General features: G+C 60.0%; 2 protein-coding genes across 2 annotated transcripts; one reads left to right on the top strand and one right to left on the bottom strand.

The window, feature by feature from the left end:
- Window positions 1-1,381: 1,381 nt before the first annotated feature.
- On the bottom strand, window positions 1,382-4,003 carry GPR142 (G protein-coupled receptor 142). Its single transcript, XM_061175188.1, is given in 4 exon segments — window positions 1,382-2,253; window positions 2,896-3,054; window positions 3,909-3,960; window positions 3,962-4,003. Coding segments are annotated over 4 exon segments (1,125 nt in total).
- Window positions 4,004-8,726: 4,723 nt separating this feature from the next.
- BTBD17 (BTB domain containing 17) lies at window positions 8,727-13,560 on the top strand. Its single transcript, XM_061175187.1, has 3 exons — window positions 8,727-8,818; window positions 10,401-10,677; window positions 11,952-13,560. The coding sequence occupies exons 1-3, from the start codon at window positions 8,734-8,736 to the stop codon at window positions 13,024-13,026; spliced, it is 1,437 nt and encodes a 478-aa protein (XP_061031170.1). The 5' UTR covers window positions 8,727-8,733; the 3' UTR covers window positions 13,027-13,560.
- Window positions 13,561-13,676: the final 116 nt, after the last annotated feature.

Genomic DNA, 13,676 nt, shown 5'->3' on the forward strand with positions numbered 1-13,676 from the left:
TGGGACCAGAGGTGTCTCAGAATTCAGAATTTTTAGGAATAGAGGAAGGTAATGTGTGGTTTAGATAAAGTAACAGATCTCTATTCTGGCAGGGTGTAGGGAGTTGTTGCAAAATCACACCCACTGAGAGTCTGCAGCGGAACCTATGCAGCGGGACGGCACCAAGACATACGTGGTCTTGTATCTATTCTGGTGTGTTTGTGGCAAACTCAGGAAAACTGTCTTGGTTTTCAGAGTTTTTGGAGTTTAGAATTGTGGATAAAGGATTGGGGACCTGCCTTTTTCTCCTTCTGGGTGTGGCCAAAAATCCCTTGCTGGACATTCCTGCTGTGGGGAGAAGTAGAGAGGAAAGGGGGAAAGCCAAGTGCCTTTATTTTGCACCGACTGTTTGCCTGGCACACAACTGGCTCTTTCCTTTCTGTGATCCCATTAAGGGGTTGGGTGCCGGTGGGGGCCCGCCTGGACCTCACATTCAGGGGAAAGGTCATCTCAGTCTGATCTAAAAGCAGAAAGCAGACTGCTAATGTGTTTACCCAGTGCCTGGAGCAGGTGGGAGGTTTGTCTGTTAATCTCTCCTAGCTGCCTCTCCCAGCTGGCATGGCTGAAAGGAGAGAGGCTGGGAGGGGCCGAGCAGAGCCCCTCATAGTCTCAGATCGGCTGAGACATCTCCCTTCCTCCCTTTGGTGGAGAAAGAGGCTTCTTCTCCAAGAGGAGTGAACTCAGGGGTGTGGCCGGGATCCCCCTTCCCGCTCTCCTGGCCCCTGAGCTAAGAAGCCATTTTCTTTCTTAGTCCTGGCCCTCAGCAACCATGAAAAGTGCAGCCCCAGGGCTGTTCTGGGCCCCTGAACCTGTTCTGGTTCCAGGGCAGGGATTTAATCAGTCCAGGATGCTAGAGACCCCAGAGGTTATGTCGCCCCAGGGCTGGGGCATTGAATCTGCTTAAGACCACTCCCTTTCAAAAAAAAAAAAAAAAGACCACTCCCTTTCCCAGGCAGCCCCTCTCCCATTGTTCAGCCCCCTGCATTTGGTTCCCGCAGCCCAGGAAAGGCCTGGAATCCTGCGGACATCTCCCTTTCTCCCTGGCATTGCCACTAGAAGCCAGAGAAGTAATCAACTCAGGGAATGAGAGGTGGGCTCCAGGAAGGGGTGGCCTGGAAACAACTCATATTCATCCATCCATCTATTCATTCACTCATTCATTCATTCATTCATTCAACCAACATTAATTTAGCTTCCTGGGAAGCCACCCCTGAAGGAAGGAGCCTCTCCTTCCATCCCCAGATTGCAAAGTAGGGTGTTGATAAAATTTTGTGGGAGCAACCACAAAGACCCCAGTAATCTGGCTGTGAGCCACCCCAAGCTCCCTGCATGGGCTCCTCCTCTACACTTCTGCCCCTCTGGGGAGTCCTGCAGGCTTCAGCACAGGTTCCGCCACCATGCCCGCTGGCTGTGACCCCAGGGTGCAGGGCAGGCGGGCGTCATGGATGACCTCTTGGACAGTAGCCCGGAAAGTCTTGCTCACAAAGGAGTAGAGCCCAAAGTTGACTGCTGTGTTGAGCATGGCCGCCATGTTGGCCACATCCAAGGCCAGGTGGATCTTCCAGTCCCTGTAGACGGGGGCCACGTACAGGTGGTAGAGCATGACAAAGATCCGGGGTGCCCAAAGGAGGGCGAAGAGCGTGGTGACACCCAGGAGGATGGCGGTGCTCTTGCCCACCCGGGGCCGAGGCCCACTCTGGCCCCTTCTCTGTAGCTGGCAGACAATGGCCGAGTTGGCGACCAGGAAAACGCCACAAGGGATGAAATAGACGATGAGGCAGTGAGCCCACTTGAGGACCTCGTCCAGTGTGCTGGGGGGGTCCTCGTCCCTCCACACGTCCGTCCACCAGTAGAAGGGGATGCCAGTCAGCAGGGCAGCACCAAGGACAGCAGCGATGGCCCGACAGGTCCGGCCTGGGGACGACGTGGCCCGATGGTGCAGGGGGTGGCACAGGGCGCCGTACCGGTCGACTGTGAGCAGGACGGCGATCCAGACTGAGGCGTGGTTGGCAGCAAACTCCAGGATGTTAGCCGCGCGCACCACAGCCTGGGGCACCTTTCGGGCCAGCACGGCTCCCTGCAGGAGGAAGCCCACGAACACGATGACTACCTGGGTGATGATATCCGAGGCCGTGAGCGCCAGAAGGTAGTAGTAGGAGGGCTTCCTGGTCCTGGCGGCGAGGCGGGCCAGGGCCACTGTGGTCAGGAGGTTGACTGATGGCAACCGAGGTCAGGGAGGGGAGAGGTCAGAGGCGTTAGAAGGGCTCCTTGGATTTGCTTTCTCATCGTCCCTCCCCACCTGCTGGTTCTGGCTTCTCTTTTCCTCTTTGCAGACCCTTCTTAAACCTCGCTTTGTCTGGAAGGTGAACCAGATCAGCCCTGCCTTGTCCAGTCATTCACCGTAGGCCACTGCCTTACACACCAGCTTCCCTGGCAACGGGCAGGGATGGGCAATTCCCTAATTCCACCCGTCCTTTCCTGCCTCCACACCCCACCCGACCCCCAGCTCTGCTCTCTGAACGCAGTGGATGGTACAGGAAGCTTTTGATGGAGCTGGGGGCGGTCCTGCACGAGCTTAGTCATCCTAGGAGGTGCCCATTCCTGGGGGTAGACGGGGACTGTCTGCGGTGGTGAAAACTTGGGTTTAGCTATAGAGCACCCCAGCTCCTGGCCCCTCACTTTTACTCCCCACTATGCTTGGCTTTCCAGTGACCCAGATCACCCCCCCAAAGGCAAGGAGAGCCCTGGGGTCTATGATCCTGGGTTTCAGGGGTCAGCCCAGAGGATTGGCACCCATTGAAGGAGGACCCCAATTTCTGGGCAAACCCAGGACCCCAGACCCAGCTCCCCACTCACCAGGCAGCCCCAGGCCCAGCAGGACGCTGTAGTAGATGACAGGGATGACCCCGGCCACACATGGGGACCTCTCTGGGATCTCCGGCCAATCGCCTTCAAACTCCTGGCTCAGCCCACTGCCATTGGGTGTGAACAGCAGAGTCACCTGTAGCTGGCCAGCTAGGAAGCGCAGAGGGTGGGTTGGAGCATTTGGTTCCTTTCCAGCCTGGCCGGGCAGCAGCCCTACCCTGACCCTGACCCTGAGGGCTTTACTCACCCCCACTCTGTGCAGACCCTCTGGTCAGGCCCAGCCAAACGGTAATCCCTCTTGCCAAGCCCACTCCAGCCCAGCCCACCCCCGTAGTGGCCCGGCTCCCCCACTGATGGGAAGAAGCGCTCGGTGGCGTTTCTTGCTGACACAGAGATTATTTCTCGATCTTATTGCTCCTGGAGGATCTTCAGCCTGGAAAGCAGGGCCCTAAACAGGCTGCTAGGCACAGTCAGGAGGGGGTTTGGGGGTGGGGCGCTTGTGAAATACCGGGGCCCTGGGCCTTGCTCCAGGCAGCCTGAGCCAGAGGGTCTGCACCGGCGCTTGGGCAGCTGTGTTTTTAAAGCATCCCGGGTGATCCTGACCCACAGTAACTCACGGCAGCTGCACTGCTCTACCCAACAGCCACCCCCCTCTTTAAGGAGAGATGTTACTAAGCTCCGCTCCTTTCTACGCTAGAGAGCACCCTCTTCCAGTGCTATTGGAGCTGGAATGGACCCGGTTTTCAGATGGGGAAACTGAGTCCAGAGGGGGTAAGGTGACCTGCCTGCCATCACACACAGCCAGCAGGTGGCCGGTCCGGGATGAGGACCAACCTCACGCTCTGGCCCCTGCCCCTCTTAGCCCACACTTTAGGATTTTAGGTTTCACCTTCCAGCTTTTGATGTTTCCATATCTGCTTCAAGCTCCCCACTCCCGGACTCCAGATTCCTTACTGGCCCTGCCACCTTACTCCCCCCGCCCACCCTGGCCCCAGGCGCTTTACCTGTCTCTTGTCCTGCAAGCCTCATGCTCCTGGGTCCTGAGTCCTGGGTCACCCTGTGGCTTTTTCTGGTGGTCCCAGCAGCTCCCTCTCATCATCGCCAGCTCTCCGAGCGGTTGTTTGCCCCAGGATTATTCCAGCGGTCCTGAGCCTGCCGTGCAGAGCGGTGGGGTGGAGGGAGGAGGGAGGAGGAGGAAGGGGAGGGCGGGGCAGAGGCTGAGGGGAATGAGTCTGTAAAGTAGTCGCTGCCTGGAGCAAAGCAGGATTGGGAGGGTGCACAGGCAGGGGAGGGGCGAGGCTGGGAGGGAGACCTTGGGGAGGGGGTAGCATCAGGGCTCTGGTTGGGCTGCCTCGTGCTCCAGGGCACTCTGGGAACCGGCCTGGGCTCAGTCTGGCGGTCAAACCCTGGGCGTGAGGCCTTTGGGGAAAGGCAGACAGATTCCAGGAGCTGACTCAGAGGGGGCTGTGGGGAGGGAACCAGTGCTGGGGAGGGAGAGCTGAGGCTGCCCTGGGCAGGACCCAGATCTGGTTAGAAGCCTCACGGGCCAGGTTTGAAAGATTCAGTGCCGCAGTGGCTGTGGGTGGTAGGACGAGAAGGAGACTACCCAGGGGGGCCGATGGCCTGGAAGGATGGCAGGAAGCCATGCCCAGTGCCGGCCGTGATGGCCAGGCCAGCAGAAGCCTGACCAGGCTGCCAGCAGCGCTGGGAAACCCAGACCCAGCGGCTCCTCGCAAGCTGTTGTTTTCCTGGCCCTGGTGAAATGGACCATCCTTTAAGGAAAATTAGTCACTGGCAAATCAACACCATCCGGCGTGGCTTGCACTCTGGAGAGGCTGGAACCTGCGCCCGGCCAGCTCCCCAACCCCATGCGGGGAAGAGCGACCGGTGCAGCCCACAGTGGGCACCCAGGACAACGTGTGGAGTGACTCGGAGGAGAGCTGAGGCCCAGCCAGCACTCCCTTCCCACGCTCACCCTCTGGGAATGTCCCGGAGCTGGTTTCCCTAAGTTAGATCCCAATTCTGGGGCTGGAGCTACCTGGACGCCCACCCCCAGCCTCACCTCCACGCACAGCCCTGGAACTCACAGAGGCCTTGCTGCCCCCTGGTGGCTGGGGCCTGACCCTGCAGTCCTCCGAGAGTCCTCTGGCTTTGGCCAGGTCCCCTGGGTGGCACAGTGGGACCAGAGTAGGCACTACCCACTCAGGTCCCCAGGCAGAGTGTCCAGGACTCCAGCCCCAGAGGGTGCAAGTAGCACAGATAATTCCTCAGGCCACCACCTCCCTGCGCCAGGAGGCTGTGGATGAGCAGGGGGCCGTTTACAGCCGGGTGTGAGGGTCTCTGCTGACATTTCCTGAGGACCTACCCTGTCCTACACGTGTCACCCTCCCGGCAGCCCCTCAAGCTAACTCAGGTTACCTCCGTTTCACACAAGAGGGGACCGAGGCTCAGAGAAGTCCAGCAACTATGCTAAGGCCACAGAGCTAGTAAGTGGAGGTTGGAAATTGAAGTGGGTTTGTCCCTCCCCCAGAGCTGTTCGCTGGTCACTCCCTCCCACCACCTTCTCCGGAAGAGGAGGGGCTCAGGCAGCATGAGGCCACTGTGAGCTCGGGCTTTACGGGGAGGGGAAGTGGGCCAGGCGGACAGCACTCGGATGTGGAAGGCCCTCCAGTCGGGGGACAGCAGGATGGAGGCAGGAAGGCAGGTGTGCAACCGTGGGACAGCCCGGCTTCAGGGGAAGCTTTCAATGTCATGTCAGTTACTTCAGGGAGCAATTCCTTCTTGTTTAGCAATGCTCTGCCCCCCTGAATCCATGTGGCCTGGAACCTAAGCTCAGGATTCCCTCTTCCCCAATCTAAGCGTTTTGGGGCACCCTAGCTCAGGAAGGGAGACGTCACAGGTGCAAGGGAGGCTTCAGCTGGGGTGGGGCTGGGCCTGGGAGCCCACCCCTCCGCCGTCCCGTGTCTGATCACTCACGCCACAGATCCAGAAACTCTACATCCTGCCCCAAGCTTGCTTTTCCAGCACTAGAGATTCCTTGCCCCACGGGGATCGTCTATGGCTGCTGAAACATTGGGTTGGCCAAAAAGTTCGTTCAGGTTTTTCCGTAAGATGTTACCCAAAGGGCCGAATGAACTTTTTGGCCAACACAGTAGCTTCCCAGAAAAGACAGTATGGGGCTGTGGAAAGAAAGGTCATCAGCAAAGCAGCACTTGAATCCTGGCTCTGCCCACTCTGAGCCGTGAAACCTCAGACAAGTCACTTGAGTTATAGATACCCTCGCCTCGGGTGGGAAGTAACACCTCTCTGTTCTAGCTCAGACTTGCTCTCAAGGAATTATGGAGCTGCCAGATCGACAGGGCAAAATAAAACAGATTGTCTCAGATCTTCCATCTCCAAGATTGGGCAGGGCGAACGCCCTCCTTCTTCTCTCCAGCTCCAAGACTCTCACGCACGCCACACACACAAACACATGCATGCAGGGAATTCCCTGGCGGTCCAGTGGTTAGGACTCCGCGCTTCCACTATAGGGGGCACGGGTTCGATCCCTGGTCAGGGAACTAAGATTCTGTATGCTGTGCGGTGTGGCCAAAACAAAACAAAACACGTACATGCACACCTACACACCACACATACATACACATGTGTGCTCACATACATAGCACTCACACACACACACACACACTCCAGAAAAGCTCAGACTAAGAAAATGAGAACAGAGAATGCGTATTCCTGGAAAGCCAGTTTCTAAATCAGTAGAGGGGTTTCAGGGATAACAGAAGTTAGAGCTAGTCAGAGGTGGAGCCTCTCAGAGATGGGGAGTCAGAGGTGACCCTCCTGAGTCTTCTTGGTAACCTGGGGCCTCCCCGATCCCTGCACACTTGAAATGCCATCCATGTAATTCTAGCAGGTAGACCTTAGCTTGGGGTGTACATGACGATCGCCGAGATGCTGAGAAGACACAGGTGCCCTGGCTCCTAGGTGGAGTGTGGGAGAGTCCAGTGCAGGCAGCCACACCTCTAGGGGCTGATGCAGAGCCTCAGGAGGCTGGAGTTAAGACCATTTTCTGAGTAGTGGGTTCTCTTAGCGTCATCTTTTTACCATCAACATTCCTATCGGAAAGCATTGCACATGGAAGCCGGGATGCCCTCAGAGGCCCAGACCCCCGTCACACTGAGGCTCTGTTTTGCTGAGCGGGGCCAGGGAGGTGGTGCAGCCCACGGGAAGGGCAGGCGGGCAGCCAGTGGGCAAGGGATGGTGGATCTGGACAAGGGGAACCAGGCGTGAAGGTCAGGACAGCCGGGAGGGGTTTCCGCTGGGCTGGACAGCTACAGCTCTGCCAACCCGGACGAGGCAGGTGCCAGACCCAATTCCTGCTCTCTCTGTGGCTCCAGAGATGGGGGTGGAGCTGTTGGGTCCCTCCGTGCCAGCCTGGGGCAGAAATCAATGCATGGAGCTGGTCCCTGGCATCCAGAGAGCAAGGGAGGGCGGGCTCCCACCCATCCCCAGTTAAAGACCCAGCCTCGGGAGAAACTCTGAGCTGGATCTCTCAGGAGCACACCCCACCTCCACCATTTCAATTCATCAACTTGGAAGGACTCCCTCCCATGAAGATCGGGGCCAGGCCCTACTTGCTTCTGGAAAAGGTGAGGCCTCCCCAGCACCTGCCCACCCATAACACACACCCCTTGGGCTCTAGACGCCACCCTCCTCTCTCTGTTCCTTTGTCCTTAGAAGAGCTCTCCTCTGTACTAACCCAGCTGAAACGGCCACCTAGCTCTCTGCCTGTTTCTCCAGCTGTCAGGGTGGGGTACTGTGTCTGCTGTGTGTCTCCTTGGAACTCTGAGATGTGAAAAATTACACTAGGACGTTGGACAGAAGCTGGTAAAAGAAGCCTTCCGACAAGGTGAACCATTCACCTCTTGGGAAGGTGAATTAAAGGAAGGAAGTGACCAGGCATCTCCAGTCCCCATGCCTGGATTTGGGCTGCTTGGGCAGGGGGGTGGGATGCCTGCCGAGGACCAGCCTCCAGCGAGGCGGCCAGCTCTGTTCTGGGCAGGGGTGCTCCGTCCAGGGGTGCACAGGGTCGGGTGCAGCTCCTCTGCACCCAGCCCTGCCATCTTAGCTCACCTTGACCCTGGGTGAGGGGAGTGATGGTCACAGTCCCCATCTCCCTAAAGGCCCATCACCCTCCCAGGAACATTCTTCAACGAAGAACATGAAAATGATATCAGTTACCCCGTGGGCCCCTATTTGAGACCCTTGCCCTCCTTTCTGGAGAGCTATCCCACCCCAAAATGGGAGAGGGGGAGGGGTGGGAGCCTGAGCTGCCGCCGTGTTCCTCTTCCAGGCCCTTCCTTTGCAGCCGGCTCACCATGGCTCCCCAGCCCTGACGCTGGCAAGCTCGTGCTCTGTGCCAGAGTGGAGGCTGCGCCTGGGATCTGGCGACCCTCTGGGCTGGTGGCGGCCACTGGTTTTGGAGACCTCTGCCTGCCCTTTGGAGAGCCTTAAACTTCCCAGGAGAGGAATGACTAGCTGTGCCAGGTGGTAGGAGCTATGGGGGAGGGTGCCGGATCTGTCCCCCTCAGGGGCCCACGGGCAGCACAATAGCCCCTGGGGCTGCTGCTCTCTGGCTTAACTCGTTGCCTGGGCAACAGCTGGGGCCCGTTTCCACCAATCCACGGCAGAGGCTGGGCGGTGGGAGGGAAGCCAGCCGGGGAAGGGAGGGCACCATCCCCTTGGGCGGGACCCTATATAAGGAGGAGGAATGTGAGTGGAGAGGTCTGGGCTCCGCTCTTCCTCCAGTTGGCTTGGGGGCCGGGCACAAAGATGCTTAGGCTGGGCTACACCAAACCTGGGTCCTGGGCCAGCTTCTGGGCCATCCTGACCTTAGTGGGCCTGGTCACTCGTGCAGGTGAGTGGGCAGGGGGCAGGGAGAAGGGGCAGGACCTTCCGGCTTTAGTCACACACGGCCAGGAGGGGGCGGTGTCCAGCCAGCCAGGACGGGCGCAGAGTGGATTTGATCACACAGCTCCGTGGAGGAGGGCAGCCTGCCTCCGAGGGGCCGAGGGCTGGGCAGGCAGGCAGGGGTCTCAACGACAAGAAGACCCTTCCACTGTCCATTGTCCCAGGCAGCTGGGCCCAGGTAGAGGGGAGTGGGGTGCCATCAGCATTCAGGGCCTTCAGTGTGACAGCTTGGAGAGGCGGGGCTGGGAAATAACCTCGGGCGCCTCTCTCACCCTTTCTTCCTCCCTCTGTCTCCCTCTTGCTTACACAAAGATGCTCTGCTCTCCTGTGAGTCTCCTCTCCAAGAGCGCACGTGGGCCTCGGGACTGTGAGTGAGTGTGTGTGTGTGTGTGTGTGAGTGTGTGCGTGTGTGTGCGCTCTGGGGGGTGGGTGCGCCCATCTGCTGCTGTCAGCTCCTCACGCTGTGCTCCGCTAGGAGAAGCTGCCGGCAGTGTTCTCTGTCACTGAGTTTTCTGTCACCGAGGGCATGTCCCCAGCTGACCCTCACGGTATCCCTGGAAACATGAGAGAAGGGCCCAGCGCGCCCAGCCTGGAAGGGGGGAACACCAGCCTCAAGGCACAGGTACCCCGAGAGTCCTGTCCAGGGCAAGCTGGCCCTCTGTGCTTTCTCTGGTCTCCCGCAGGCCAGTGTAGACGGGACCCAGGAGGGCTGCTGGGCCTGGAGACAGCTTCCCCTCCAGGCTGCAGCCTCCTCTCCCACTCAGCCCCTCCCCGCCCACCCAGGGCTAGGGCAGGTCCTCGCTCCCCTCCCAGCCTGCCGAGCCCATCCTCTTCCAGGGCCTCTGGCTGGCTCCTTCTCATCACTTCCTCAGGGAGCCTGTCTCTGATTCCTGCACCTAAAGCAGCTGCCACCCCACTTCTATCACCTCCCTTATTTATCACAATCTAAAACTAGAGTGCTTATTTGTGTATTTATCGCCTGTCTAAGGAGCTAACTTGTGCTTTTATGAGTGTAAGGACCCGGCTTGTTTGTTCACTGTGCTGTTCTGAGCGCCCAGGAGCGTGTCTGGCTTGTAGTAAGTGCTCAGCGTGTGAGTCACTGCTCTCCTTTGGACAACTCTTCCGAGGGGTGAGGCGCACAGTTCTTCAGGAGGCGAGAAGGGCGGGAACCAAGAGGTTCCTCGACCCTCGCCTAGGGGTCTGGCATCATGGAGACCAGCTCTGGACATTTTGTCCCATGCTGGGTCACGAGCTCTCCCCGCCAGGAATCTGCCCACCTTCCAACAGCATCCATCCTCTCAGGCTCTGCTCAGGGTCAGCCTTACAAGCTTCCCCACCCAGGATGTGCCTGTGTGCACACACATGCATCCACGCACTTCACGGGCACAAACAGGTGAGCATACAGCCGCCCCAGGCTCATCTGCTCTCTGCCCACATCCAACCACATGCATCTCCAGCTGGTCCCTCTGCAACCCCAGCATGCTGCCGGGGGCCCTTCTCAGGCTGTGCCGTGTTCCTTCCTGCTGCAGCCCAGAAAACCGATGTCGGCGGGGAGTCAACGGGCACCTCCATCAACCACTCCCAGACGCTGCTCCAACGCCTGCAGGAGCTGCTGCGGCAGGGCAATGCCAGCGACGTGGTGCTGCGGGTCCAGGCTGCGGGCACCGACGAGGTCCGGGTCTTCCACGCCCACCGGCTGCTGCTGGGACTGCACAGCGAGCTGTTCCGGGAGCTGTTGAGTAACCAGAGCGAGGTGGTGCTGCAGGAGCCCCGGGACGGCGCTGCGGTCTTTGACAAGTTCATCAGGTGGGGAAAGACTTCAGGACTTTCCAGGTCCCTGGCTTCTCCACTCACAGGGCGATGGAAGCCCTGGCTCCTAGCAGACATCATGCCCATTCCCTGGATGTCATTAGGATGACCGTGCGACCACCTCCTTCTTCCCTCCTTCCACTGCACTCCTGCAAAGTGCAGCGTGACTCCCCCGCCCTTGCCTGGAAGCTCTGTGTGGTTTCATGTCACTTACCAGTTACCCTCAGAGCTGTTTCCAAATCTGGCCATGAGAGCTTTAAAAAACTGTAGATTCCCGGGCCCCACCCTGGATCCTGGGCTTCCCGTCTAGGGTTGGGCCAAGCAGTCGTTTCTTTCCTTTTTTAAAAAATATTTATTTGGCTGCGCCGGGTCTTAGTTGTGGCACGTGGGATCTTTAGCTGCGGCATGCGGGATCCAGCTCCCTGACCAGGGATCGAACCCACCCCCCGCATCGGGAGCGCAGAGTCTTAGCCACTGGACCACCAGAGAAGTCCCCCAAGCAGTCGTTTCTTATTTTAATGTCTCCGGGTGGCTTTGGTGTCTGGCCACGTTTTGAACCAGAGGGCTAGGGAGCTAAAAAGGTTAGCCATCTCTCTGCCCCATCTCCTGCCTCCTGCTAGTGGGGCACCATTCACACTCTAGTCTGAGAAAGTGACCCTGATTTAACGGCTTAGACAAGATGGCTGCAGAATTCGGGTCATTGCTTCCAACTTCCAGGCAACGGGAAGAGGGATAACACAGAAGGGCCAAAGGGTCTGCCCGCCACCCCAGTCAGTTCTATTTAACCAGCCTTCCCCCGATCCCACTCTGTGCCTCTGCGGACATCTCATTGGCTAGAATTTAGTCACATGACCGCACTCGCTCTAAGGGAGCCTGGGAAACATCTTTTAGTCCCAGAGGCAAAGAGCGAAGTTAAATGGCTTGCCCACTCTCATAGCAAGCAGCTGGCGGCACATGAGTCCAGACAGTAAACCCCGCAATGGCAGGAGCTACGTCTGTCTTGTTCTAGCACAGAGCTCGGCACCTAGTAGGTGCTCAGTACATGCATGCTATTTCCATGTCCCCACGAGAAACGGAAAGAAGAGGCGGTGAGGTCGGATGGGCGTGGGAGGGCCCTTCTGTTGGCGCCCTTGGCCATGATGCTCTCTGACCAAGGCCGGGGCCCTCTGGACCCAGAAAGCGGCTCGGGGTGGGGTCGGGGTGGGGTCGGGGTGGGGTCGGGGTGAGCCCGCCCGCCCTGACCGCGCCCCATCTCTGCGCCTCTCCGGCAGGTACCTCTACTGCGGCGAACTGATCGTGCTGCTGGCGCAGGCCATCCCGCTGCACAGGCTGGCCGCCAAGTACGGCGTGTCCTCCCTGCAGCGGGGCGTGGCCGACTACATGCGCGCGCACCTGGCGGGCGGCGCGGGCCCGGCGGTGGGCTGGTACCACTACGCCGTGAGCACCGGGGACGAGGCCCTGCGCCAGAGCTGCCTGCAGTTCCTGGCCTGGAACCTGTCGGCCGTGGCGGGGAGCGCCGAGTGGGGCGCCGTGAGCCCCGAGCTGCTGGCGCAGCTGCTGCCGCGCTCGGACCTGGTGCTGCAGGACGAGCTGGAGCTGTTCCACGCGCTGGAGGCGTGGCTGGGCCGCGCGCGGCCGCCCCCGGCCGTGGCCGAGCGGGCGCTGCGCTCCATCCGCTACCCCATGATCCCGCCGGCGCAGCTCTTCCAGCTGCAGGCGCGCTCGGCGGCCCTGGCGCGCCACGGCCCGGCGGTGGCCGACCTCCTGCTGCAGGCCTACCAGTTCCACGCCGCCTCGCCGCTGCACTACGCCAAGTTCTTCGACGTCAACGGCAGCTCCTTCCTGCCCCGCAACTACCTCGCGCCCGCGTGGGGCGCCCCGTGGGTCATCAACAACCCGGCCCGCGACGATCGCAGCACCAGCTTCCAGACGCAGCTGGGCCCCAGCGGCCACGACTCGGGCCGCCGGGTCACGTGGAACGTGCTCTTCTCGCCGCGCTGGCTGCCCGTCAGCCTGCGGCCCGTCTACGCGGATGCCGCGGGCACCGCGCTGCCCCTCGCGCGCCCCGAGGACGGCCGGCCGCGGCTCGTGGTCACGCCGGCCAGCAGCGGCGGCGACGCGGCGGGCGTGAGCTTCCAGAAGACCGTGCTGGTGGGGACGCGCCAGCACGGCCGCCTGCTGGTCCGCCACGCCTACAGCTTTCACCAGAGCAGCGAGGAGGCCGGCGACTTCCTGGCGCACGCCGACCTGCAGCGGCGCAACTCCGAGTACCTGGTGGAGAACGCCCTGCACCTGCACCTCATCGTGAAGCCCGTCTACCACCCCCTCATCCGGATCCCCAAGTAGCCAAGCGGGGCCCGGGGCGGGAAGCTCGGCGTCCCTGAGGCCTCTGGATCGGGAAATACAGGCCCGGCAGAGATGGGCCAGAGGGACTAGGAGTGGCATGGCCAGCGGAGGTGCCTACCGTGGCCCCCTGGGTGGCCAGGCGCTGGCGGCCTTGGAGCTGGGTGGAATCCAGGCGAGGGGTGGTAGACCAGATGCCTGGTTTCAGGAGCTGATTTCACGCTGACTTGAAGGTAACGCTCTTGGTAGAATAAACCGATGCTCAGAGAGGCGAGGGGATGATTAAACCACGCAGTTCATGGGTAAAAACAGTCCAAGGAGGGCTGCACAGGTCAGGGGCTCCCCATCTTTCTTTAGCTTTTCCCTGAGGGCCCCACCTCCACAGGGAACAGGGCAGGTAAAAGCATCCAGATGGTCAAGGCACTAGGTACCCCTGTGGGAGCTTTCTCACCTTGAAGCTGGGGGGCTTAGCTGAGCAACTTCTGAGTCCCGACTTGCAGGGGGTAACCACCTCATTTGGGTTGTGGACCACCCCAAGTCTCTGACCTCTCCTGGGCGGGGGTCTGGGCAGGTGGGAAGGCTGGTGGGAGGGGACGTGAATGGGCCTTATAGCCCCACCCTTCCTGGGGAAAGACCTCAGGGTCTAGAGAAAA

This window comes from Eubalaena glacialis, chromosome 19, assembly GCF_028564815.1.
Source record: "Eubalaena glacialis isolate mEubGla1 chromosome 19, mEubGla1.1.hap2.+ XY, whole genome shotgun sequence".
Lineage (NCBI taxonomy): Eukaryota > Metazoa > Chordata > Mammalia > Artiodactyla > Balaenidae > Eubalaena > Eubalaena glacialis.